Source organism: Pelodiscus sinensis, chromosome 1 (genome assembly GCF_052426305.1).
Source record: "Pelodiscus sinensis isolate ZL-2025 chromosome 1, ASM5242630v1, whole genome shotgun sequence".
In the NCBI taxonomy this organism is placed as follows: Eukaryota; Metazoa; Chordata; order Testudines; family Trionychidae; genus Pelodiscus; species Pelodiscus sinensis.
In genome coordinates this window covers 5,896,871-5,923,800 of record NC_143052.1, presented here as the reverse complement: position 1 = coordinate 5,923,800, position 26,930 = coordinate 5,896,871, and the positions used below count along the sequence as shown (strand labels likewise).

General features: G+C 42.9%; 1 protein-coding gene across 1 annotated transcript in view; it reads right to left on the bottom strand.

Moving 5' to 3' along the window:
- Positions 1-1,406: 1,406 nt before the first annotated feature.
- UBE2H (ubiquitin conjugating enzyme E2 H) overlaps positions 1,407-26,930 on the bottom strand; it is a 74,217-nt gene continuing 48,693 nt past the window's right edge. The window contains exons 4-7 of the mRNA XM_075925365.2: positions 22,582-22,621; positions 21,745-21,797; positions 16,882-17,010; positions 1,407-5,654 (exon numbers count right to left, since the gene is read on the bottom strand). Of these exons, the coding sequence (XP_075781480.1) occupies positions 5,530-5,654; positions 16,882-17,010; positions 21,745-21,797; positions 22,582-22,621 (347 nt within the window). The 3' untranslated portion in view covers positions 1,407-5,529. The remainder of the gene's footprint in view (positions 5,655-16,881; positions 17,011-21,744; positions 21,798-22,581; positions 22,622-26,930) is intronic.

Here is a 26,930-nt window from a genome sequence, read left to right as displayed (position 1 = left end):
GGTGTGTTCTGGATGGGAGCTAGAAGCATGTAGGAAACTATGAGTCAATGGGTTTTCTGTAGAGAGTGGTGTCTAATTTTCCATTGCTGATTTGTACTGTGGTGTCCGGGAAATGGATCTCTCGTGTGGAATGGTCCAGGCTGAGATTGATGGTGGGGTTTAGGTTGTTGAAATCTCTCTGGAATGTCTCCAGTGTTTCTTGGCCATGCGTCCAGATCATAAAGATGTCATCGATGTAGCATAAGTAGAGAAGAGGTAAAAGGGGACGGGATATTATCACCTCTAATATCATTAGCTCACAGACATTTACCTCCCCCCCATCCCCCTTCTATTCTGAAATTTGATTTGTCCTTTTCATGTGTATGCATTTTTTTTAATTGTATCCTTTGGTATATATGGTTGTGACAATTTTCTTCCACTATTTGATCTGAGGAAGCGGGTCTGGCCCACGAAAGCTCATCACCTAATAAACCATCTTGTTCGTCTTTAAAGTGCTACATAATCCTGTTTTTTGTTTCAGCTACACCAGACTAACATGGCTACATTTCTATCACTATCTGCCAATGGTTGCTTTTGGTTGTAGGCTCAATTTATACTGGAAAAAAAAAACCTTAAAAACCGAATAGTAGATGGCATCATGATCTTTTGTGGGCACAACCCATGAAAGCTAATGCTACCATCTACATCAGTGTTTCCCAATTTTATTTGGCCACGGAACCCTTTTAAACGCGAAATAATTTTGCGGCACCCTCAATAACAGTCTTATATATGGAGCTGAAAAAATAAGACCACAAATAAGCAAAGATAGTAATGAACAAGTGCTAAACAAGGTCATGAGATCAACATTTAGTTTAATTGCACATATTTAAAAAAATCACTTAAATATTAATTTTTTTAAATGATAAAATGTTACTGTAATGGAATTTTCTTGCGGAATCCTTATTTTCACTCCGCAGAACCCTGGGAAACACTGATCTATATGTTTTGTTAATCTTCAAAGTGCAGCAAGACTATTTGTTGTTGTTTTTAAAGTTTTTCCAGTTACAGACTAACTTGGCTACCCCTTTGAAGCTTTTGAACAATTTATACTGGTCTAATTAGGTTCTTTTACTGCACCCATCACAAGGGGATAGCACAGCTGTTTTCAACAAACCATCTGACTTATCACATTCTCTCTCTCTATAAAACCAAGTTGTTACACCAAACACTGCAGTTACTTTGCCTATGCAATGGGATACGAGAGTGCCTCCTCTCGAAAAAGCCTGGAGTGGTTTTGAAGGCAGAATTTCAGGCGGCCTGGTTAACCACCGCTGTTGAATCACAAACCGTTGGCGGTTTATAAGATAGGAGGCACGGGAGATGTGCCAAGGGGAGAGACCTGACTGAGATCAAGCACCAGGCAAGCGTCAAGGTATATACATCTTTTATTTAAAAAAGTTTACAGATCTTTCATTATACACAACTATTTGAGAGGTTATATTCTCAGAGAAGAGGCATTTGTCATGGCGACAGGCATGCCCACTACATCATCACAATGCAAGGAAAAAAAGGGGGGGAAAAGAAAATGAAAGAAAAAAGCTTAGACTCAAATGATGGGAAAACACCCTTTATCTCTTCAAGTATCACACAACAGGTAACAAATACAGTCAGTAAAATAATGGCCATTTCTCATGCTGCACACGCTCCTGCTAAAGTGCCAGCCAAACTCAGATGAGCAAAAGGAAGCAAAAGAAAAAAAAAATCAAACCAACAGCCCTGCCATCTCCTCAATGCCCCCTGTGTGGTGTGGAATAGATCTGAGGGCAGTATGTGGGGGCCTTGCCCATGGGAAAGCTACCACTTATATCAGAATGTCCTGTGATTCATTTTGCTGGGGGGAGGGGGGGGGGAGAAAAAAAAAAAAGTCAGGGCAATCCAACGGCAGCCCAGGTTCTAAGCATTTCTCATCCCTCATGGGGAAAAACGGACTCCTTCTCCCTGGTTTGTGTGCACTGAAGACAGGTAATACGGGGTGGTGATCAAACATGGCTATTTGAACCAAGAGAAGCATCATCACACCTAGAAATCAATGCAGTAAAACGTGTGCTTACTGTTCCAGGAATCTACCTTACATTTGCAGCTCTAATGGTAATTCTTTCGGAAACGTAGGATGGGAAGTGACTATGTACTTTAATGCTCCCATAAACCTAATTGGCCAATCTGTACTTCAGAGATAATAGCATTTAATTTCAATATTTCTTCCTCTGACCAATGTTTTGCCCATTACCAGTTCGTTTGCCAGGCATTATTCCACTCTGTTCACACTGAGATGTCACTGCTTTAGATTTTTGAAGTCTATAATTGTCATGATGCAAGTCAAATGAACCAAGAAAATACACCTGGAACCTCAAGGAGAGGGGAAAACACATCTGAAGAAGTTCAAGATTAACCTAGTTGGCGATTTGTGTAGCTTCTTGAGACGCATCTGTGGATGTGGGGCAGCTTTGGTATTTCTCAATTTGCGTAAGTGACACAAAGCTTCAAAACAAGGTGCCAAATGTGAAGTCGAAGCGCGTACTTCTAAAATATGTTACTCACAAACCTTCATGTTCAGGGATTTATTGACCGCACAAATCTACATACAGTGGCTCAAACATGGTCGTGTTGGAGTAGGCATGTTAATTTCCACCTGGGTGACGCTTCGAGGTTCAGCTACTTGAATGGGGAAGAGAATGGCAGTAATTCTTCTGGAAAAAGAGCATTAGCATTTCAAAAGAAACTGGAACTGAAAAAAATCTGGGTATCCTGCTTTAGGAGGATTCCATGTTTCTCTTCCAGACTAAGGATGTGTAGTTTATTTACAGACTGTTCCTATCTGACATGGGGAGGGAGGGGAAAGATGGGAGAAGGGGCAGAACGAGGCAAAACGCAGCTGTTCCCCACTAGGAAGAAGGGAAATCCATTTGAATTTATTCCCTATGAGAGGTTTACACTAGGCCATATTCCTTTAAACTGTAGGCATTGGACAATTTATGGCAGGCTTCCTTTTCTGCCATTGCTACCAGGGAGAATGAGCAAACACGAAATATACCAAGATGATCTTTTTGACACGCTGCAGGCAATGCTACAGCTGTCATGTATTAAGTTCCACTAATATCAACGAAATATCTTGTGAAGATGCTCCAGATCTATACACACAAATACCTTGATGCTGCTGCCTGCATGCATGAAGTCACATGCGGAGGAAGCAGGGAACTAAGAGAAGCATCTTCACACCTAGATACCAATGCAGTAAAACGTGTGCTTACTGTTCCGGGAGTCTACCTTAGATTTGCAGCTCTAATTGCAAGTCTTTTGGAAACTTAGGACACGACACCTCTTTATCAGAAAATTGGCTTCTTCAAATGAGGGAAATGCATGAAAGTGTTAAACCTGGTCATTGACTAGACTGGGGGAAGAGCAATACAATTACCTGGGGAAAAATTAGAGGTAATTAGAACACTATTTTTATACAATATTGAAAAAAATACAAATGTTTATTGTTTTGTTGTTTTTAAACTGATATCACCACCCAGCACTTAGACTACCTCTAAATAGCACCTACAGTTAAAGGTTATAGCACAAGCAAACTGCCAGTTCAGCAGGTAAGCAAGTTAAACAGTGCCAGCAAAGTTCTGCCCCCACCCCAAAGTAATGAGAAAACCGCGTGCTAGATAAGAGTTAAAGTACACCATTACATGTTAAATAGTTAATACTACCCTTCCAACAAGCCACAAATGCTAGATAGAGAACTTCAGCACAGTAACTAACCACAGTCCTACATTACTGCTTTTTTTTTTTTTTAAAGGAGAAAAACCTTTTGCTTCATGCCCATAATTAACATAAAATAAGTAAATCCCTTTGTATGTTATTTTTATTAAGGAAAATAATCATGCTAAAGCAAAATTGTACTTCATATAGCTTTTTCCAAAAGAAAAAAGAAACTGATTGTGCTTTATGGATTAAAAAAGGATTGTATCTTTCAACCCCGTCAACTCAAAACTTGGTGGCATTCCCAAAAGAAACACATTTGTGGGACCATGAGAAATGTTTACTCAGTCCAGTCTGACATTCAAAATACTCTGTTCAAGAATCACTCAGCATGGGCTGAATTCCCATGCACTGTCCTGAAGTCTTCACCAAAAAGTATTAAAGTATGTGACTATCCAAACCCCTCAGAAATCCCTAAGAATATAGTTGGTAACATTCAGATTTAAAATCCATCATTGTTAGGATTCCAAATGTACAATTATCCAAATTCAAGTATCTATGGCAACCCAGGTAGGCATTTACTGTATTAGGTTCTCTTACCATTAAATAATGATTAAGAAAAGTAGCATGTTGAAATACGCCAGAAGAAATTAAATTTCTCATTCAGAATCCTTGAAATTATTTGCTTGTTTCCCGAGTTTGTGGTTTTTTTTAATTGATCTCAAATATGCCTAGATGACTTTCTTGGTTAAACTTTAGTTTGGTCTGTTGTACACACAAGCAGATGGCTACCAAGCTGCTGCAGAAGGGAAAAAAGAAACAAAAATGAGAGGGAGGATGTGCCAGTGGATTCATGGACTATGGCCAATGGACCAATCTTCATGGGTCTGAAGCTCTCAGCAAGGCTAGTCCATCTGGTCAGAGAACCTTCTTTTAGGAGACAGAGAGATTGTTTACAAGGTGTTTGACCATACTTCAAGCAAGAAGGAAAGCTTGAAGCTATTACAGGGTAGCAGTTTCAAATCTATGACAATTTGCCTTTGTATGTGCTCCAGGTAAATTAAAGCACTCTTCGTATAGCATTGTGGGTTTTTCCCCCCAAAAAAGGGAACAGCTCATAATCCAGACCAAGAAAATGAGTTAAGTCCAGATGAAGGGTTTCAAAAATCCCAAAAGGAGATGAGTGGTTGTAGGTCCCTATAGTTCAGAGGGCGAGCAGGAGTCCAATATAAAAGTGTACTTAAAATCCAAGTCATTTTTTAAGCTTCGATGCTCTGAATAACTCCGTGCACTTTTTAAATGCAACTCCACAAAACAGGATGGCGCGTTTGATTGGAAGGAGCACCTTTTATTTCACTGTCTGATCTAAACACGGTTGACATTATCCCCTAGATTTTTTTACTTTGAGAAAGTGCCGTTCCATCTTATCATCCAAAGTAGTATCTGTGGAACCACTGATCAAAAGGAAACCTTTCAGCCCCTGCCTATCAGAGCAGCTGGTTGAGTTGACAGTTCAGTAGCACACAAGTTGACTTGACTTGGCCAAATGGAATTATGAATGCATGCATTCAGGCTGCATATTGCTACCAAAATGGAATGTGGGAATATGCTATACACCTTGGGTTTGAGAAATGACCAAGAAATCAAGATCTAAAGGGCGATATAGATATATCAATGCTATTATTCATAAAAACCTTGTTTAGTAATAAAAAAAATTGCTTTGTTTAAATATGAATATTATAGTCTGCTTCTCATGGTTAGGAAATAATAGTCTCTCTGAAAAGCAGGTTGCTTCTTCTACTACAATTCCATATCCTGGGCCTCATCTTCCGAGAAGTCAGACATGGAGCTCTCCGATGAGCTGTCCCCGGTACCTTCTTCCTGTTCTTTTAGTGCTTCTTCTGTTGCATATTTCTGAATGTATTCTGTACGTGAGGAAAGAAAAGGGTATCATTAGCATACATTCAGCTCTCAAAGCCACTTATAAATATGGGTTGGTAGTGAGCATAGCTGAATATTACATTAATGCAACAGCTTGTAGGGTAGTGCCATATATGGGCAATAAAATAAAGGACTATTTAAATTAACATCTGGATTACCATAGTGATTTAGACCAATGGCCAGTCCCTCTCTGGCATTTTGTCTGATAATGGCCCGCAATGGACGATCAAAGGGAGGTATGAAACCCTTGACGATGGATGAAGTGCTGAGAGATACATGCTGATACCACACACGCACTGTTAGGGTACTGAACGCTGGACGTGGCGTTAGAAACAGCCAGTGCCATTTCTACTTCTGCACACAGACCAGTTTGGAAGTTCCCTGTTTAGAACCCATTTGCAGAAGAAAGGGAAGCCCTTCCCACAGGAAAGTGAGCAAAGGAGAAAATCCAACTAGAGGTCAGTCAAAAATAAATCACTGTTGTGAAGCTGGAGATAATAGCTGAATGGGGTACAATGGGTAAGGCTACAGAAATTCACCGTCACAGCAGAAGTGATCCTGGGTCTCCTGGAAAAGGAGACAAACCTGAGACACACAGCAAGGGCTGTACTCCATCTGAGGACAGGAAGGCAGAGGGTTACTGCACTGGCCTGTCTTGCTGATGTGTAATATAGCAGCTTGAATACTTCATTTTTATTTTATATATTAGTTATTGTTGCTAGTATGTTAAGAATCACTTAAAAAGGGACCTAGAATAAGACAAAGATGATCTTATTGCCTTTATATAAATCAATGGTAGGCCCACATCTTGAATACTGCGTACAGATGTGGTCGCCTCATCTCAAAAGAGATATATTGGTATTGGAAAAGGTTCAGAAAAGGTCAACAAAATGCGTAGGGGTTTAGAAGGCTGCCATATGAAGAGAGATTAAAAAGACTGGGACTTTTCAGCTTTGAAAAGAGGAGACTAACGGGGAATATGACAGAGGAGACTAAAGGGAATATGGTCTATAAAATCATGACAGGTATGGAGAAAGTGAGTAAGATAAAGTTATTTACTTGTTCCCATAATATAAGAACTAGGAGTCACCAAATGAAAACAGGTGGTAGATTTAAAACAAATTAAAGGAAGTTTTTCTTCATGCAGCACAGTCAACCTGTGGAACTCCTTGCCAGGGGATGTAGTGAAGGCCAGGACTTTAACGGGGTTCAAAAAAGAACTAAATTCATGGAGGTTAGGTCCATCAATACTTATTAGCCAGAATGGGTAGGAATGGTGTCCCTAGCCTCTATGTGTCAGGGGCAGGAAAGGCATCACTTGATTCCCTGTTCTGTTCACTCCCCATGGGGCACCTGGCATTGGCCACTGTCAGAAGACAGGACACTGGGCTAGACCGGGGTGGGCAAAAGGGCCTCGGTGGGCCAGATCCAGCCCGCAGAGACCCTGCTGCTCCCCCGCCCCTAGGCCAATTAGAGCTTGGGGGCAGAGGGAAGCTCACAAAGTTTCCTCCGCCCTGCCAGGAGCGCACGGCACTTCTAAATGCCTCGTGCTCCTGGCAGGGCAGGGAAAACTTTGCGAGCTCCCCCTGCCCCCAAGCCTTGATTGGCCTGGAGGGCAGGGAAGTGCGCAAAGTTTCTTCCACCCTGCCCCCGCCCTGCCAGGTATGCACAGAGCTTAGAAGTGCCACGCGCTCCTCACAGGGTGGGAGGAGACTTCACACATTCCCCCGCCCCCGAGCACTGACTGGCCTGGGGGCACAAGGGAGAGAGTGCAAAGTCTCTTCCCACCCAGGGGCATGGGCGCCTAGGGGAAACCTCTGGGGAGGGGGCAAAGACTTCACATGTTCCCCCACCCCCAATCCAATCATGGTCTGTGGGTGGGGAAGCAGGCCCCACCCCTTTTTCTTGAGGCCCGGCCCCTTCTGGAGCAGTCCGGGGCCACCTCAAAAATTTCTGAAGTGGCCCCTGGCAAAAAATTGCCTGCCCCTGGGCTAGTATGACCTTTGATCTGACCCAGTACGGCCATTCTTCTGCACCACTGTGCTGCTATGCCATTGAGAATGGGAGGACAAGGCAGTGTGTGCAGTGCTCATGGGAAAGGAGAACGAGATCCTGTCAGGAAATGACCTACGTTAGTGACCTTTGAGAATACTACTTTATGGAATTGAGACGAATGGTACCGGCCTGGCTTCCAGAGAAGAGAGAGAGGGTGAAGGAGGAGAGAAAGCAGAAGTAACGGATTTACTGCTCTTAACCAAATGCAAACAAGTGTTCCCAAAAATAAAACTACAAAGAACCCCCCCCCCCCCAATAGATAGGCCTAACACTATGCTTTAGTACCAGACCAAAGAGTCACAGTAGCAGAAAAACTCCAGAGGGTTCTTCTGGGGAATTCCCAGACATTTAATTCTTGGAAGTGTTAAGCACCCAAGCCAATCCTTGCTACTGCAGTGGTTCCTAGAAAGAGATGAGGTCTCCAAACCAAGACCCATGCCCTGCAGGACTCTCACTACCAATACCAACACATAAATTTCAACTAACAGCAATGAAGGAGTCAGCACAGGTCACAAAACTGGTTCAGCAGGATTCTGGAGGGTGAATGCCCTTGATGCCCGCTGTGGCGTGTGCAGTTTTCTAGTGCAGCCTCATGAGTCATCCAGTTTTGGAGCTCGATTGAGACCATGTCGGGAGCTGAGGTTCACAATCACCTTACTGCACAAGTGTAGGGAACAGGCCCTTGGCTGGCTCTCCTTGCCATTCCAAGAGCAGCCAATGTCCCGAATTTGCAAACCTCTTGAAAAATGGGCGTGTGTGGGGGGAGGAAAATAAAACCAGATCATTCCTCAAACCTAGTATCTTTGGGTACCTCTTCACAGCAAAGAAAAACCCGGGGTGCTGAGTCTCACAGCCAGGGTCAGTTGATACGGGGCTCAGACAGTAGGGCTAAAATAGCCGTGTAGATATTTTCACTTGGCCTGGCACCCAGGGTCTGAAGCTTAGCAAGAGGGCAGGGTGCTGGAACTCAGGATCCTGCCTGAGCACAACTGTTTACACTGCTATTTTTAGCTCCACAGCCAAAGCCCCGCAAGCCTGAGTCAGCTGAGTCATGCTTGGCAGGGGAGCAGGCAGGGGGCATGCAAGACACGCTGCACATGCAGGCTAACAGCGACAGGGGGCCCAATCCAGACAAGCCAGCAGGCTGGGGCGCTTGGTTGCAGCTGCTCCCACATGGGTTCCCAGGGCTCTCCTGCAGGCTGCCTTGCTAAGAAGCAGGCAGCCAGGCAGGTGAAAGGGGCTGGCTAGCGATGTGCACACCCCTACCCACCTCAGTCCAGGGCTGGCCAGACCCTAGATTCCCCCATGCCCTTTTGGGGGGGAGGGGAGAGGTTGGGCTGCATTCGTGTGTAGCCAGAATTCTGCTGTTTTTAAATTTCATACAGGTACTGTCATACCGCACCCCCCAACTCCAAACCCCGAGCACCCCCCGGGGTGCAAAACAACAGTACTTATAAGAAACTTAAGTTATTTTCACCTTTGTGAAATATTAGGTGCAACTGAAACTATGCAAACTTATTGAATTGCTCTTTAATACACTTAGAAGATGGAATAAAACAATTAACGTTAGTTAAGCAGAAATACTGAAGAGGTGAGCAGCAAGGGGGGGGCGCAAAGTCATAGCTTGCATCCCCTTCCCCCCAACAGCTAATTGTACTCCTGACACTCAGGAGAACTGGTGCTGTGGGGTTTTCTTTGCAGTGTAAGCATGCCCATGCGCCTCACCTGGACTGAATTTCAGCCTGTTCGCAATCCAGGATGTGTAAACTGAGTTATCCTGGTCCAGTCCATCCCTCCAGTTTGGGATTGAGGTACATGAGCAAGGGAGGTATTTCTTATGCTGAACCTGCTCTGTGGTTAGAGGATTTCACTTGCTAATTTGGTGCCTTTCACAAGCTGGACATGTGCGAAGGCAAGATGACTTACTTCTCAGCCCAAAACAGGGTTATTTTGGAAGGGACTTCAAGGAAGCAGCAACCATTCCTTTATGCTTACTGATGTCTAGCTCCCACCACAAGAGATGTTAATGAATTCCAACTCACACCAGGAAATCCCAGCCTAAAGGACTTGAAAGTGCTGCTCTTTTCGTTAGCTCAGTTTCATATGGAAGAAAGGAGGGAGGATAAATCTTGCACAAACATTTTCCCTTCCACGGCCCAAATCATTCCTAATGGGCAATCCTGCGTTTCGTGTCATGCCAAGAGACACATCTGCTCATGACATGGTGGAAGGTCATTTGCAGTGCTAGAGGCTACACACAATCACAGCAACTTGCATTTGAAAAGCAAGTTTTGTTTCGGAAGTGACACTGATAATGGACTTGTACCTTTCATTTCAATAAAGAACATTAAGGTGATTTTAAATCTTTGGTAACATCTTTCTTCCCACTGGCTCCAAATCTCTACAGGTGCTTATTTCTAGCACAGTCCATCAGAATCTTCAAATAGTTGCTTGTCTATATAAGCACCAGCTGGCTAAGTTGCAAGAAGCTGTGGTCTCTGGAATCGAGGCTATGGAATTAGGCCACTAGAAGCTTTCATACTTGCTACAAGAACAGAGTCTGAAGGGCTGTTGAACTAAAGGGACCCTCTGTATTTAAAGTATTTGAGCCAAATAGCTAAAAGGGCTTTTGAACTCAGATGGAGGCACATGTCTATTTCTAATGACAAGCAGCTTCTCTCTAATGGTTTAATTTGCATTATTCACCTGTGAGAGGTTGTGCAAGTTCTCATGACACAAACATCAGCAAACTGCCCGCTAATGACCGATATGTAAACACTCCTAAGAAGTAAAGTACGTGGGCACTGACTGTTCGCAGCAGGAAAACATGCAGACTGTACCCTTCTGGAAACAGAATGAAGGGAAGAGCATGATGTAGGGAACTGCCCTGGTCCTGTGCTACTAAAGAATTATTTAGCTTCTTGGGTGCTGGTTTTGGTTTGTCTCTTGCTATCAACTGAAATTCCAATAAAACATGTGAGAGGTTTGCCTGGTTAAACCTTTCAGCACACCCCAGCTACCAGGCCCCAGCCTCTCTCTTCTTCACAAGTTTCAGATCATGCACTACATCTCAGCTTTTCTCATGGACCCCTCTTCCTATTCACAGCCACGCAACTACCACGCCTGCTCTCTTTGTGTGTGTGTGTGGGGGCGGGGGAAGGGAATAATATGAGGAAAGCAAGTAGAGATAGCAGTGTCACGGAGTCGGTAGGGAGATACTGTAGGAAGCCAGCCGGGACTCTGGGGCAGCTCCTCATCTCCCTGAGCACCCTTTAGCTAGGGCAAGAAGCTCACACAGCTTCAACCTTCCTGGGTCTGACCTCGGGGCATTCAGCATTCCTTTCTGCACTGGGCCCCTCCCTCAGCAAGCCTGCTCAGGCAGGACGCCTGGGAAAGCGAGAGGGCCTCGCAGTCCAACACCCGTCAGTGACTCTCAATTATCATTGTAAAATAGAAGGGTTATTAGTGGACAGGAACACACCATAGGACAGAGCTTATCAAGCAGAGAAATCAGTGACTTTCAACCAAGTTAATCATGGCAGGACTCTGGGCCGGATGATGTAGACTCCTTCCCCCCACTCCCAGCGTTCCAAAATGCAGACTGTCCAGCTTCCACTAACCCGACCTCCCACATGCCCAGGGCCCCCTCCTGGTCTGGATCTCACTCCTGTGTCACCTGGTTGCACCCTCCTAGAGTTCAGCTTCCAAAGGGCACTGGCCATAGCATATGTGAGGCAGCTGGTACAGCCTCATCTGCCCTGACGGTCTTGGCAAACATCACACACTCTTATGTCCATTATGTATGCACTGGCACAACAAACAGGGAAACTGAGGCACATGGCATTTATAGGAAGACTCATACACAACGTAACAAGGAAAAATCCTCACTTTGTCACAACCAGCTAGCGGTCCTCTTGACATTTGGCTGGTAAAAACAAGGATAGGAATGATGCCATCACCTGCCACTTCACTGACTTTCAGGAAGCACTCCACAGGTCCAAAGCCCACAGCTTATGAAGCAGTGAAGCAACTTTGCTTGAAATGGATACTTACCTACGCCCCTCACTCTTGCTTCTTAGGCACACTAGAGAGGTAGACTGCTGAACCGTCAGCAGGCTGGCCATTCATTTTAACCCCTAGAAATTCCAGACTTCCAGGGAACTGTCACATCTAAACAATTAACCCTCTTTTGGGTTAAACTTGAGTTACAGTGGAGGATCTAGTCATTTTTCAATCCCTTAAAGAAAGATGACGCTGAAGGGTAGATTCTGCTGGCCCTGTATATTTTGAAGTGTCTAGTGTAAAGGTTTGAAATCAAGGTTTCAAAGCAAGAACCGACATTGCTTCAAATATTTTTGCCCCCCAAAGGAATGCAAAACAGCTACATCTATATCTCATTCCTGGCTCTATCAGTGCTTAACCCTAACAAAAATATGCACCAATATCAAGTGTGAGCCTTGATTTTTTAAGGCACAACCAGGCATTAAGCACACAAATCCTACTGACCTTCATTAGAAGCTGAATGCTTACCTGGTGATTTGTGACTTTGGAAAAAAATCCCCCAATTTCCTCTCTTCTAGGACTAAAAGACTAAAATGGTTCTCTAACCTCCATGGCAATTCATAAGTGTATCTGAAGAGTGAAAAGTTCTACTTGGGTTACACAAAAATCTTTCCAGCTGTATGCACATTAGACACACCAAAGGACAACTATAGGTCCCAGTATGAATCGTTATGTACGGGTTTTGTACTTCATAAAGATTTGGCAGGCTGAGAGCCTTGTATCAGGCGGCAATCCTAGGAACCATCCCCAACCCAATACATCACACAGGTATTTTATTTTATGCTTTCATAACTAAAAGAATGAGGATGTAAAGGGAAGAGAAGATGAATTACGTATTCATAGCACTTAATTTTCCAGAGTAATGAAGCTGTTAGAACTCATTGCATCAATTCCAGCATGTCCAAGAATATTTTTAAATACTACAGTTACAGAGGGATTTCACAGAATGGGAGTGTTCAGTTCTACCATCGGGTTGTCATGCAAAACCGGTAAGAAGTATTTAGAGTGACGGCATGAGTCTTACACACAAGGTATTTAAGAAACTGATTAAAGTTTGGACGGGATAGTAAATTACAGCATGTAGGACTGGAAGAGCCAGTTTGTCCATGTCTTTCCTGAAACATGGCACCTAGAACTGGACACAATACTCCAGCTGAGGCAGAGAGAAAGAATTACTTCTCGTGTCTTGCTTACACTCCCACTAATGTATCCCAGAATAATGTTGGGTTTTTTTGCACGTGTCTCAGTATTGACTCATTTAGCTTGTGATCCACGATGACCTCCAGGTCCCTTTCCACAGTACTGCTTTCTAGGCAGTCATTTTCCATTTTATATGTATGTAACGGATTGTTTCTCCCCACATGGAGTCAAAGCCCTTTGTCCTTATTGAATTTCATCCTATTTACCTCAGATCATTTTGAATTATGACTCTACCCTCCAAAGCACTTGTAACACTTCCCAGATTGGGATCGTCCACAAACTTTGTTAAGTGTACTCTATGGGCCAGTATCTAAATCACTGATGAAGATATTGAACCAGACCCAGAACTAATCCCTGAGGATCCCCACTTGTTATGCCCTTCCAGTGTGACAACCATTGATGACTACACCCTGGGAATAGTAATCCAAATAATTATGTACCCACTACTAGTAGCTCCATTTAGTTATCTTTCCCTAGTTTGCTAATGAGAAGGTCATGTGAAATTTTATCAGAAGCTTAAATCTAGAAATACCACATTTACCACCTTCTGCGATCCACAAGCCTTGTTACCCTGTCAAAAAAGTTATCAGGTTGGTATGACAAAATTTGCTTTGACAAATCCATGCTGTTACTTATCACCTTATCTTCCAGATGTTTGCAAATTGATTGCTTAATTATTTGCTCCATTATCTTTACTGGTCTGAAATTCCGTAGTTTGGCCTTATATTCCTTTTTATAGATGAGCACCATATTTGCCCTTTTCCAGTCTTCTGGAAACTCTCATCTTTCATGACTTTTAAAAGATAATAGCTAATGACTCATATCTCCTCAGCAAGCCCCTTTGAGTATTCTGGGATGCATTTCATCAGGCCCTGATGACTCCAAGACATCTAAATTGTCATAGTAATTTTTACCTTGTTTTTTACCTATTTTAGCTTCTGACCCTACCCCATTTTTACTGGCATTTACTAAGTGTTAGGTGTTCAATCAGCACCAGCCTTCTTGGTGAAAACCAAAACAAATAAGTCATTAAGCACCTCTGCCATTTCCGCATTGCTATTGTTTCTCCTTCATTGAGTAAAGGTCCTACCCTGTCCTTGGTCTTCCTCTTGCTTCTAATATATTTGTAGAATGTTTTCTTGTAACCCTTTAGGTCTCTAGCTAGACTGAGCTCATTCTGTGGCTTCGTCTTTATAATTTTGTCCCTACATATATACTTGTGTTTGTTTATATTCTTCCTTTGTTATCTGACCTAGTTTCCACTTTTTCTAGAACTCTTTAGATCATTGAAGATCTCCTGGTTAAACCAGGATGGTCTCTTGCTATACTCCCTATCTTTCCTGTGCAGCAGGATAGATTGCTCATGCGCCCTTACTAATGTCTTTTGGAAAAAAAATGCAACTGTCTTCAATTGTTTTTCCCCTTAGACTTGCTTCCCATGGGATTTTACCTACCAGCTCCCTGAGTTTGCTAAAGTTTGCCTTCTTAAAATTATCTTTACCTTGCTATTTTCTCTTACCATTTTCATAATCATGAATTCTATTATTTCATGATCACTTTCACCTAAGCAGCCTTCCACTTTAAAATTCTCGACCTGTTCTTCCTTATTTGTCAAAATCAAATCTAGAAGAGCTTGTCCCCTAAGTGGCATATTCCACCTTCCGGAATTTTAAAAAAAAGATCTCCAATACTTTCCAAGAACTGGTTGGATAATCTGTGCCCTGCTGTATCATTTTCCCAACAAATGACTGGGTAGTTGAAGTTATCCATCTCCATCAAGTCCTGTGCTTTGGATGTTTTTATTTGTATAAAGAAAGCTTCATTCACCTCTTCTTCCTGGCTAGATAATCTGTAATAGATCTATGCAATCTCCCTTATTTTTTACCCCATTTATCTTTACCTAGAGTCTTTTTAAAAGTCTGTCTCCTATTCCTCTCTCAACCTTAGAGAAAATGTGTACATTTTTAATGTACAAGTCAACACCTTCTCCTTTCCCCTCCACCTGCCGTTCCTGAGCAAGCTGTACCCTTCTATACCAATACTCCAGTCATGTGTATTATCCCACCAAGCCTCTGATGTCAACTAAGTCATCTACTGTTTCTAGCCTGTCCACAGTGCTTGTTACTTTCTCAAAGAAGGAGAGTAGATTTGACTGATTTGCCAGGATTTGTTCTTGACATTTATCACTTTTTTCCCCTAGGTGCTTACAAATTGATTGTTTGCTTGTTTAGTCCATTATTTTTCCAGGTATCAAAGTTCAGCTGAGTGGGCTACATCTCTCTGGGCTACTCTTATTCCACTGTTTATAAATAGTTACTCTATTTGCCCCCTTTCCAATCCTCTGAGATGCACCTGCCCCCCATGATGTCTTCAAGATAATCACTTATGATTCAGATTGCTTCAAACAGCTCCTCAAGTATTCCAGAATGTATTTCATCAGACCCTGACAATTTGAGGGCATCTTATTTAAGTATTTATTAATACTGGCTCTTTTCTTATTTTAGCCTCCGATTGGATCCCTTCCACCATCTGAGCCCAAGCTCCTCCCCCCCGCCGGACCTGCGCTAGGTCCCCTCTGCCATCTGACCCCAACCCCGCCCCCAGGCCATGCCGCATCTCCTCCACTGTCTGAGCCTCACCCCACCCCAGATCCTTCACCTCTTCCGTCGAGACCCTGCACTCCAAACCTGCTCCTGCCCCCTCCCTCCTGGCCAGACACCTACCCCCAGCCTGCTCCTGGTACCTCCCCTGCTCTTGCACCCTTCCCCCAGCCAGACACCTACCCCCAGCCCACTCCTGCCCCCTATCTGCTGGCCAGACACCTACTCCAGAGAGGGGGGGTTGGCAAGCACAGAAAGCAGGGAGCACAGCCCCCAGTCTCATTTTAACCTCAGATTCTACTCATTTACATTGATGTTCACTGTGTTAGTCCTTGTTAGCATTTTGGTGAAAACAAAAAAGCCACTTCAGCTAGGGCTGCGTTTTCTCTTGTTTCCTCATTGAGTAATGGGTAGGGCCTACCAAATTCACGGTGCTTTTTGGTCAATTTCACAGTCATAGGATTTTAAAAATCAAATTTTATTATTTCAGATTTTTAAATCTGAAATGTCACAGTGTTGTAGCTGTAGAGCAGTATTAGGGGTTACACTTTTTTTTAAAAGGAGGGGATTGTGAAATTGCTAAGGTGACCAGGCATCCTGTTTTTAAAGGGACAGTCCTATATTTAAGCCACCCCGAGGTGTCCTGACTTCTTAAAAACAGGCAAATTGTCCCATATTTTCTGTTTACCCCCTATAAGTACTAGTGGGTCCTGCTGACTGCCAGACCCCTAATTGACAGCTGATCCCCTAACAGATGAGTGGGGGGCTATTGGCTGACAATAGCGACAGGTGTGCAAAGCTGGTGGTGGGGCAAAGTTGCAGCATACTGGGCTGGCTGCTGCTCCATAGTGCAGCCCTTGCTGCATGCCAGCTCTCAGCCAGCAAGGGCCCCACCACCTGTCCCGTTTCCAGCCGGCATCAACTCACTTGAATACTAGTAATTTTACCAGGTGTCCCATATTCAATATAGGGAAATACGATCACCCTAGGAATTGCCACTCTTCCTTCTACTATGTCAGAGCTGGGTGGACAGAAAGTGGCAGCTGCTGGCCAGGTGCCCGGACTGGAAGGCAGTGTTACTGCCAGCAGCAGTGCAGAAGGAAGGATGTCATGGTATGGTTTTGCTACCCTAAACTAGCTCCTCCAAGCACCAACTCCTGCTCCCCCCTCCCCACCTTGCTACCTCTGTAGTCTACTCAACTACCCGATAAGCATAGGCTTATTGGGTAGTCAACTACTCCCTTACATCTCTAGTGATACCAGGAGTTTTTCATCATTCCACGTACTCCCTTACCTTTAATTTTCTGTTTGTATTCTTCTGGTCGGTGGAGATACATGGCTGCAGCATCACCATTTAGAGGATCTATGGGGTTAGGATAGGCCAGCAACTGGGGCAGGAACGACTCAAATATATTGGTAAGATCTGCAACAAAAATTAATATCGCACAGCTACATCTCAGACCAACAGTTAACCACGTTGAACATCAGTGAAACTGTGCCTTGCTGAAGCCAGACATTAAGGTGGTGTAAAGCTTAAATTCATACTAGTTTACCTATCCTAGATTGCTAATATAGCTGAGAATTTATGTGATAATGGAGCTTCCAACACTATGCCCAAACTATTTTAGACTTCCATAGCACCTTTCATTTGAAGCTCTCAAAACACTTTACAAATGCCAATGACTTCAACATGCCTACAGAGATTTGCGAAACACCTTCACTTAGGGAAATGGAGGCAGACGTTAAATGATACATCCAAGGTCATACAGCAAACATAGCAGTAATCAGACCCAGGTCATTCTTTTGTGATTTAAGCTGTGGACACCTTCCTCTCACCTCAGTTCCCCATGTTTCCTTGAACATTACCGTCTTTAAATACTAGACTTAAAATTGACATGTCTCAACACAATACAGTTTTAACAGAACTTCGACACTTGTGATAATAAAAACAGCAACCAACAAAGTTCATTCTCCCATTTCATAACAATTAATAGCATGTGAAGAGATCAGATTAATGCCTTCCTGCCAGTTGGCATCTACCACTAATAATCCATGACAGGAAACAGGTTTCTGGTGCTGATGAGTAATTATGAACACACAAAACCATCCTCCACACCCCACCTCCAAAAAAGACGTACGCACCATACTTCAAAGATGCGGGTGTGAAGCAACGGGCTGTGTCATTCCTTCTTCAATGTTTCAGGCAGCTCCAGAAGGGCTGTGTGCGCCCACACAGATGGAAGAGTACACCCTCCGTGTGTGGTTCGGAGGGTGTTTTTGCAATGTTTAACTTCAGCTGTTAAAGACTAGCAGGTGCATGCGTTTTATTTTTTATTTTTTTTAATAAAAGCAAGATCGCCCTTTCAAACCCTCAGTCCTATTTTGTCAGCATCCTCTTTTCATCATACGCAGGCTTTGCCCCCATCCCTCATCCCCTTCCTGGGGATAGAGAAAAACTGGTGGAGAAGCTACAGCACAAAGAATGGCAAAAAATGTCTTACTGCTGCTAATCAGAGGAGAATTTTTATTGTGGGAGGGCAGGGAGATACTCGTTGTTTCTCAACACATCCGATCCTGATGGAGGCAGCACTAGGATCAGACCTGTACCTCTTAGACCTTTATTTTAAATAGGGCAAGAGATTAAACTAGCCTGCCTCTGTATCTTCCCTCATAACCCAACTTACCCTGCCTGGCTTACAGTATATGTCTACACTGCAATTACACCTTCCAGCGGGCCTTTGCCAGCTGACTCAGGCTCGTGGGGGTGGGGGTGGGGCTGGGGCTGTTTCATTGCTGTGTAGACGTTCAGGCTCAGGCTGAAGCCCAGAGTCTAGCACCCTGTAAGGTGGGAAGGTCTCCCTTTGGGAAGCTGGAACCCAAACATCTACACTGCAATTAAACAGCCCGTTAGGCATGTGGGGCTCGGGCCGAGTCAGCTGGCAAAGGCCAGAGGTGTGCATCTAACGGCTGTGTAGACATAAGCATCATGTGAACTTCTGGCTCTTGGCAGATCACCTACGAAAGTGCTCCTACAGCATTCATGCTGGGAACCTCTGACCTGGTCATGGCACTGAGGAAGAGATTACTCAGTTATTGTCAAATCTTCCTTCCTGAGTTAACCCATCCTGCATATGTAGAAACTCCAGGGTACTGACTAGCTGAGTCACTTCAGTGTGAACATGGCATAGCAAGGACAGAAATTAGGGTTTGTCCACACAGAGTAGCTGCTCAGTTTTAAGTAAGCCAGTGCAACATCACATCATCAGCTAAACAATGCAATTTTGTGCCTGGCTCCAAATAACTAAGGGCTAGTCTAAGCAATACAAGAGACAGCCTCTACAACGTCAGGTTTTTTTAAGCATAAGATTTTGAACAGAAAAGCCTTTGCCTTTTTCAAGGGCAGGTAGATAGAGAAAGGAAGGATATGAGAAACACTCTTAAGTACACAAATGTTTCCAGGCCCAGTTTGCCAAAGCTGGTGCATTGAAATGCCAGTTGTCATCGTCAGCTACTTGCAACAGATTCACAAAGTACAGTCCTACTCTCAAAAGGGATCACAAAAAACAGTAATGACAAATAAAGACAAGAATATTTTCCTGCTGGTATTGGACGGAGTTTCTTCGGTCTATTCCAGCACTTAAGCCATGCTCAGAAACAGGTTTGTTTCTTAGTTTACATGGACTTGTAACACAACTGACAGTTTCAACTCCTTCCATTGGGAGAACTAAAAATATTTAATGCTTCCCAACTTAAGATTAAATGGAAAAGGGAATTTAGCTAGCTACAGAGCAACAAAGCCCAGGTGAAAGACAGCTTAAAATAGCCCATTTTCCCTTTAAATGCTGTCTTCTCTAGTTCTCTTTTCCAAGTCTCAAAGCAATTTTTCATTTTTTAGCATTGCTTGGATGTGGACAGCATGCTTAAAATGGAGGCACTTTTGCTAAGGAGGGTTTGGTATTTTACTAGTTAAAGGGAATCTACTAAATTACTATCTTATATAGTGGCTTTATTGGTAGCAATCAAAAACTTTCCCTCTAATTTCTACTGGGTCAGCTAGTCCATACCTTCTCTACTAATGCAGGACTAGCTAGTTTTAAAGGTAAAATGCATAACAAAAAAGTTATTACTTTATATAGGAGGATTTTTGAGGCTGAAAGTAAGTAAAACTCCATTGGTCCAGCATCCAATGCTCCAGCACTCCTGATGGTCCAGCACCATCGGGAACCCGGAAGTGCTCGGGGCAGCCGGACAATTGGAGCTGTTCTGCGCCCGGCTTCCCCGATTCAGCCGCTGCTGAAACTGACCAGCGGCTGTATCGAAGAAGCCGGGGGCAGAGCAGCTCGGGTGCTGCCGGGTTGGCCCCGCAGCGCCGAGGGGTGGCACTACGGGACCAACCTGGCAGCACCCCAGCTGCTCTGCCCCAAGGGTCCGCAATTCAGCCACTGCTGAAACTGATCAGCGGCTGCTGAATTGGGGACGCCTGGGGCAGAGCCGGACTATCGGAAGGGGGGGCTACGAGGGGTCTGGGGTGGCATCCTCCCCCCAGACCCTTCATAGCCCCCCCTTCCGATAGTCTGGCATATCTGATATCCGGCACCCCCTGGGTCCTAAAGATGCCGGATTATCGGAAGTTTACTGTAATCTGGAAAACAACTAGATCCTTCTATGTTTCTGCTGCACAGAGAAATTTCTTACATTCCTTCAGCAGATGACTATAAATCTAAAAGTCAAGGTAACTGATGACTTATAACTAGAGGGGCAAAGGGGGTAGGTCTAATGCAGACTATGATACCAGTACACAATCAAAGAACAAAAGGAGTTACCTCTTCAATGTTCCAAAGCATCCTTCAGACAATATGAGGAAGTTTGGAATAAGATGACTGGTGTTAAACAAGTGAATTGTTTGACAAGTTGTTGGTTGATGTTGGAAAACACCACAATACACCCTGATTTTGACTAACATTTACTAGTTATATTAGTTACAAATGTTGATGTCTCCTCTACATATCAATGAAGAGCAGTATTGCAGTTGTTTCCTCTCTTTGCAGTTCACAAAAAAGCCAAAAATACAGTAGTTTTCTTAGGAAACCAATTACAGAAAGTGTTCATATGACATTGTTTGTAAATACTGTGGAAACCCTGCTGCAACAGTCCACAGTAGCATTTTTTAAAACAGGAAGATATTCTTACACACTAGTAATTTGCCTTTTTGGCAGTAAGTTTACACGGAATGACTCACGAAACCAGGGAAACTAGAAATAAGTGAAACCAACTTTTAGGTGAAAAGCTCTTTAGTCCTTAAACGCCTGCACTGTTTGTTATTTATATTGTATGCATACTGCTTAAGGCCATACATCACAGCGTGTGTGTCATGTCCATAAACTATAGTAGTTCAATACAGTCTCCCTACAAGAGAACAAGTTACTATAGATGATTGTTTAATAGTTTCAGTCTTGCATAAGAGTTATTTGTCTCCTGAATCCTTGTCACTAAAAACTGACCTTGTTAGACTTCTAACGATAAACAGAATCAAGTCTGACTAGTAACTAGATGGGAGAACTCCCAGGAAAACAAGTTCTGCAGGAAGCAGAGTAGACAAATTAGGAGATGGTATCAATTCTTCTAGGTTGTTTTGAAAGAATGCCCCAGTTTGATGCTGGCAGAGAATAAGTGCTTCTGATGCCACCCTCTATAGAAAAAAAAAAATCAAGGTCCTAACCAGAGTTAAAGCATGCCTTCACCCTTCCCATCTGCATTTTAGTTTGGATGACTGCGGTCTAGTTACTTAAAATTTCCCCCCGTATTTTCATGCAGAAACTGTAGCATTCTTCACTTCCTATCCTGAAGAGTTGCTGTGTTACTGTTGAACACTTGCCATATTCCATCTCAGAGATGACTGCACTTCAGTCAAGGATCAAGTAAATCCAGCACAATGTTTATAGAACATTTCAGCATCTTTGGGATGAAAGGATCTGTATAAGTAATATTATATCAACTTCTGCTGCTAAACCGAACTTGATTTAGTGAAAAATAAACCCCACAATTTGGCTCAAACTTTCCAAGACAGGCTCGAGAGCTCTCGCCTCTAACAGGCTACATTAGGGTATTCAAACCAAATAAATGATGAAATGTTATAACAGTGGATTGCCAAACTCACCATAGAGAGCTGTCCAAGTTTGATTAATTACATCTAGACATACAGTTCCTGACCTGAAACAGATTGAGAGAATGGAATTAAAACATGTGCAAGTTAGCTAAATACTTCCAGGATTTCACATTTTTAACCCCTCATGCTCCTCCCCTCTCCCCCAAGCAAGGATCAATTAACTTTGTCTGAGAGCAAAATATAGGGCAGTCATAGTGATTAGGAGAGCTTCCATACTACGTACAGAAACTAGATTTTTCTAAGCAAGGGATGAAGAGAATGGACACTAACTTAGGACCCGTATGTGCATGGGGAGAATCTTGCTAGCAAGACTAAGGCTGGAAAGAAAGGAGGGGCTTTATTTAATGGACATCTTAACAAACCAATTGTATGGAATTGATTAGATTTTTATGATTTCTGAATAGGATTTGTATAACTGTATGAACCAACGCTAACTGATAGGTGGTGGGCCTAGAGTTATTTCTTGTCTTGAGAAGAGATCTTTGAAAAAGGAGTACTAGCAACCCTGGACCTTCTATGCCACAACATGTGCCTCACTTATTTTTAAGAAGCACCCAATATTGCCCATGTAATACAGATCACAGGAGAAGCCTCCCATAGTATGCTTCCTACCCAGTATTCCATACAACCTGATCTCTACTGGGAAAGTTACCCATGGGGTAGGAAACACTTTCCTCATATTGAATTCTTACCCAGGACAGTTAGCATTCGATTAGATGACAGCTTTACTCAGCCTATGGAAAAGTTGCTTTGGTTTTCTAATGAAAGCATAATACAGCTACAGAGTACCCACTAATCAGAAATACTGTATACTAAGGATTTACTTACGCTTCGTCAATATTGGGATGGAAAATTTTATTCATGAATCCTGTAAAGAGACACATTGGTTAATAGCAGAAAGTAGCCACAAAAAATTAGCACATTTGGCAAGTTGTTTGCAGAAAAGATATGAGCCCTCATCTGAATAAATCTGAATGGAAACCTTGGCTAGGCTATATATAGCTTTTTGACCTTTCAAATAAACAAGTCATATCTGACCCTAGGGCCCTCTGCTGTTCACTTCTAGCTCATCAAAATCCCCATTTATACACAACTGTATTCAAAGGTTTGGCATCCAGTATTATCTTGAATAATATTGCCCATTAAGCACGTACACTTTTTGGATAAAATGCTTTACAAAGCTGCAGGATTTTTGGTACAAACACTAAACAAAATGATCTAAGCTTAATGTTTGCTCTAGGAATAAGCTTCCCTTCTAAAATGCTCTTTCCAACAAAGGATTTCCTTAAACACTTTTGATCTCAATATTAAGCAGCCTTTGTAAGGCATATCGGGTGTGTCTAGACGACATGGCTCTGTCGCCAGAGCCATGTAGATTCATTTACTAGACATACCCAAATGAAGCTGCAATTTAAATAACTGCCGCTTCATTTAAATTAAAATGGCTGCCGCGCTGTGCTGATCAGCTGTTTGTCAGCTCAGCGCTGTCTGGACGCTCCACGGTCGACATCAAAGGCACTTGTCGACCTCCCCGGTAAGCTTTACAAAGGCTGCTTAATATTGAGATCGAAAGTAGACCGCGGGGCATCCAGACTACAGCGCTGAGCCGACAAACAGCTGATCGGCACAGCGCAGCAGCCATTTTAATTTAAATGAAGCAGCAATTCTTTCAATAGTGGCTTCATTTGGATATGTCTAGTAAACTAATCTACATGGCTTTGGTGACAGAGCCATGTAGTCTAGACACACATCGAGACAGCTGTATGTTTCTGTAATACCAGATAACACTTGCTCTTTTGCTGTATTGGTACAGAATGTTGACAATTGCTACTGTGTGATGCTGTTGCAAAAAAAGCAAATATGATTCTAGGTTGTATCAACAGATGTGTTGTAAGCAAAACTCGTGAAGTCATTCTGCCGCTCTACTCTGCACTAGTTAGGCCTCAGCTGGAGTACTGTGTCCAGTTCTGGGCGTCACATTTCAAGAAAGATGTGGAGAAATTGGAAAGGGTACAGAGAAGAGCGACAAGAATGATTAAAGGTCTAGAGAACATGACCTATGAAGCCAGGCTTCATGAACTGGGCTTGTTTAGTTTGGAAAAAAGAAGATTAAGGGGGGACATGATAGCGGTTTTCAAATATCTAAAAGGGTGTCACAAGGAGGAAGGAGAAAATTTGTTCCTCTTGGTTTCTGAGGACAGGACAAGGAGTAATGGGCTTAAAGTGCAGCAGGGGAGGTTTAGATTGGACATTAGGAAAAAATTCCTAACTGTCAGGGTGGTCAAATATTGGAATAAATTGCCAAGGGAGGTGGTGGAATCTCCCTCTCTGGAGATATTTAAGAACAGGTTAGATAGACATCTGTCAGGGATGGTGTAGGTGAAGCTAGGTCCTGCCTTGAGGGCGGGGGGCTGGACTCGATCTCTTGAGGTCCCTTCCAGTCCTATGATTCTATGATTCTACCCCAGGTCATTGAAAAAAAAAAAAAACACACAGTAACAGTTCCATCTCAAAACTCATGCAGTCTAAGTATGGGCTAAACTAAAAACCGGTTGCTATTTTGATAATGCTTTTTGTTCTGGCATTTAGTTGAGAGAAATGAAAAATGATATGATTTAATAGCAAATAGAATATCAAGATAAACCAACTTGCTTAACACTTTAAAATCACATCTGCTAAACTGTAATCGGGGCACATTTTTCAGCAGCTAGCTAATGTTAAGTTAACCTCACTATTGTCTGTCATCCTGTAGCACCTAGGAGCCCTAGTCATGGATTTTGACCCCAATATGCCTGCTGCTGTACAAATACAGATCAAAGGATTGTCCCTTCCCCAAAGGATCTAAAAATAAAAAAGGAGTCCTATAAAAAGTGGAAGCTAGGTCAAATTACAAAGGATGAATATAAGCAAACAATGCAAGTATGCAGGGGCAAGACTAGAAAGGCAAAGGCATAAAATGAACTCAGTCTAGCTTGGGACATAAAGGGCAACAAGACGACATTCTACAAATATATTAGAAGCAAGAGGAAGACCAAGGACAGGGTAGGCCCATTGCTCAATGAAAATGGAGAAACAATGACTGGAAACTTGGAAATGGCAGAAGTGCTTAATAACTTCGTTTCAGTTTTCACCATAGTTTGATGGTGACAAGATGCCTAACAGTGAATGCTGGTGGAAATGGGATAGGTTTAGTAATTAATTTAAAAAAACCAAATACATTAAAAACTACTTAGAAAAGTTAGATGTCTTCAAGTCACCAGGGCCCGATAAAATGCATCCTACAATACTCAAGGAGCTCATAAAGGAGGTATGTGAGCCTTTAGTTATCACCTTTGAAAAGTCATGGAAGTCAGGAGAAATTCCAAAAGACTGGAAAAAGGCAAATATAATGCCCATCTATAAAAAGGGAAATAAGAACAACCCAGGAAACTACAGACCAGTCAGTTTAACTTCTGTGCCAGGAATGATAATGGAGCAAGTAATTAAGGAATTCACCTGCAAACACCTGGAAGATAACACGGTGATAGGTAACAGCCAGCATGGATTTGTAAAGAACAAATCATGTCAAACCAATCTGATAGCTTTCTTTGATAGGATAAGAACTCTTGCGGCTAAGGGATAAGCGATAGACATGGTATACCTATACTTTAGTAAAGCATTTGATAGTCTCACATGATCTTCTTATCAATAAATAGGGAAAACCAATTTAGATGGGGCTACTATAAGGTGAGTGCATAACTGGCTGGATAACCATTCTCAGAGTAGTTATTAATGGTTCACAGTCATGCTGGAAGGGCATAAAAAGTGATCTGCAGGGGTCTGTTTTGGGACTGGTTCTATTCAATATCTTCATCAACGATTTAAGATGATGGCATAGAAAGTATGCTTATGAAGTTGCAGGTGATGCCAAGCTGGGAGGGGTTGCTTTGGAGGACAGGGTCATAATTAAAAATAATCTGGACAAACTAGAGAAATGGTCTGAGGTAAATAGGATAAAGTTTAATAAGGACAAATGAAAAGTGCTCCACTTAGGAAGGACCAATCAGCTTCACACATACAGAATGGGAACTGACTGTCTAGGAAGATGTACTACAGAAAGATCTATGGGTCACAGTGGACCACAAGCTAAATATGAGTCAACAGTGTGATGCTGTTGCAAAAAAAGCAAACATGATTCCGGAAGGCATTAAAAGGAGTGTTGTGAGCAAGACACGAGAAGTGATTTTTCCGCTCTACTCCCCACCAATTAGGCCTTAGTTGGAGTATTGAGTCCAGTTCTGGGTACAACATTTCAAGAAAGATGTGGAGAAATTGGAGAAGGTCCAAAGAAGAGCAACAAAAATGATTAAAGGCCTAGAAAACATGAGATGAGGGAAGACTGAAAGAATTGGGCTTGTTTATTTAGAAAAGAGAAGACTGAGAAGGGGACATGATGGCAGTTTTCAAGTATCTAAAATGGTATTGCAAGGAGGAGGGAGAAAAATTGTTCTCTCTGGCCTCTGATAAAACAAGAAGCAATAGGCTTAAATTGCAACAAGGGAGATTTAGGCTTGACAAATGGCGGCAAAAGCCGCCCGCCAGCCCTGCATTGTGCATGCATGTGCCGCCGGTAAACGGGGCGCACAGCTGAAATCTACTCGCTGTCAAGCCCTGGACATAGTTTGTCAAGCCCTGGACATTAGGAAAAGCTTCCTAATTGTCAGGGTGGTTAAACACTGGAATAAATTGCCTAGGGGGGTTGTGGAATCTCCATCACTGGAGATATTCAAGAGCAGGTTGGACAGACACCTGTCAGGGATGATCTATACGGTGGTTGGTCCTGCTGTGAGGGCAGAGGACTGGACTTGATCTCTCGAGGTCCCTTCCAGTTCTAATATTCTATGAATCTAAATTCTCCAAATTTTGAGGGTCTCTTCTGCAAGAAGGAACACAAACACACCCATTCCCCTTGCCCATATTCCTCATTAGCTTTCTAATCCACTTTGAGATCTCATTTCAAGTCTTTCAGATTCTCCATAGGACTTGTCTTTCATCTTCAGATATCTTTTCCTCTAGGCCAAGTTGAGTTGCATTCTAGCATACTTCTATCCCATGCCCTGCTCATTTTGTCCGCAATTACAATAAGCTCTTCAAATCTCACTTGTCCCACGCATTGCTTGAAATTGTGCAGTCACTTT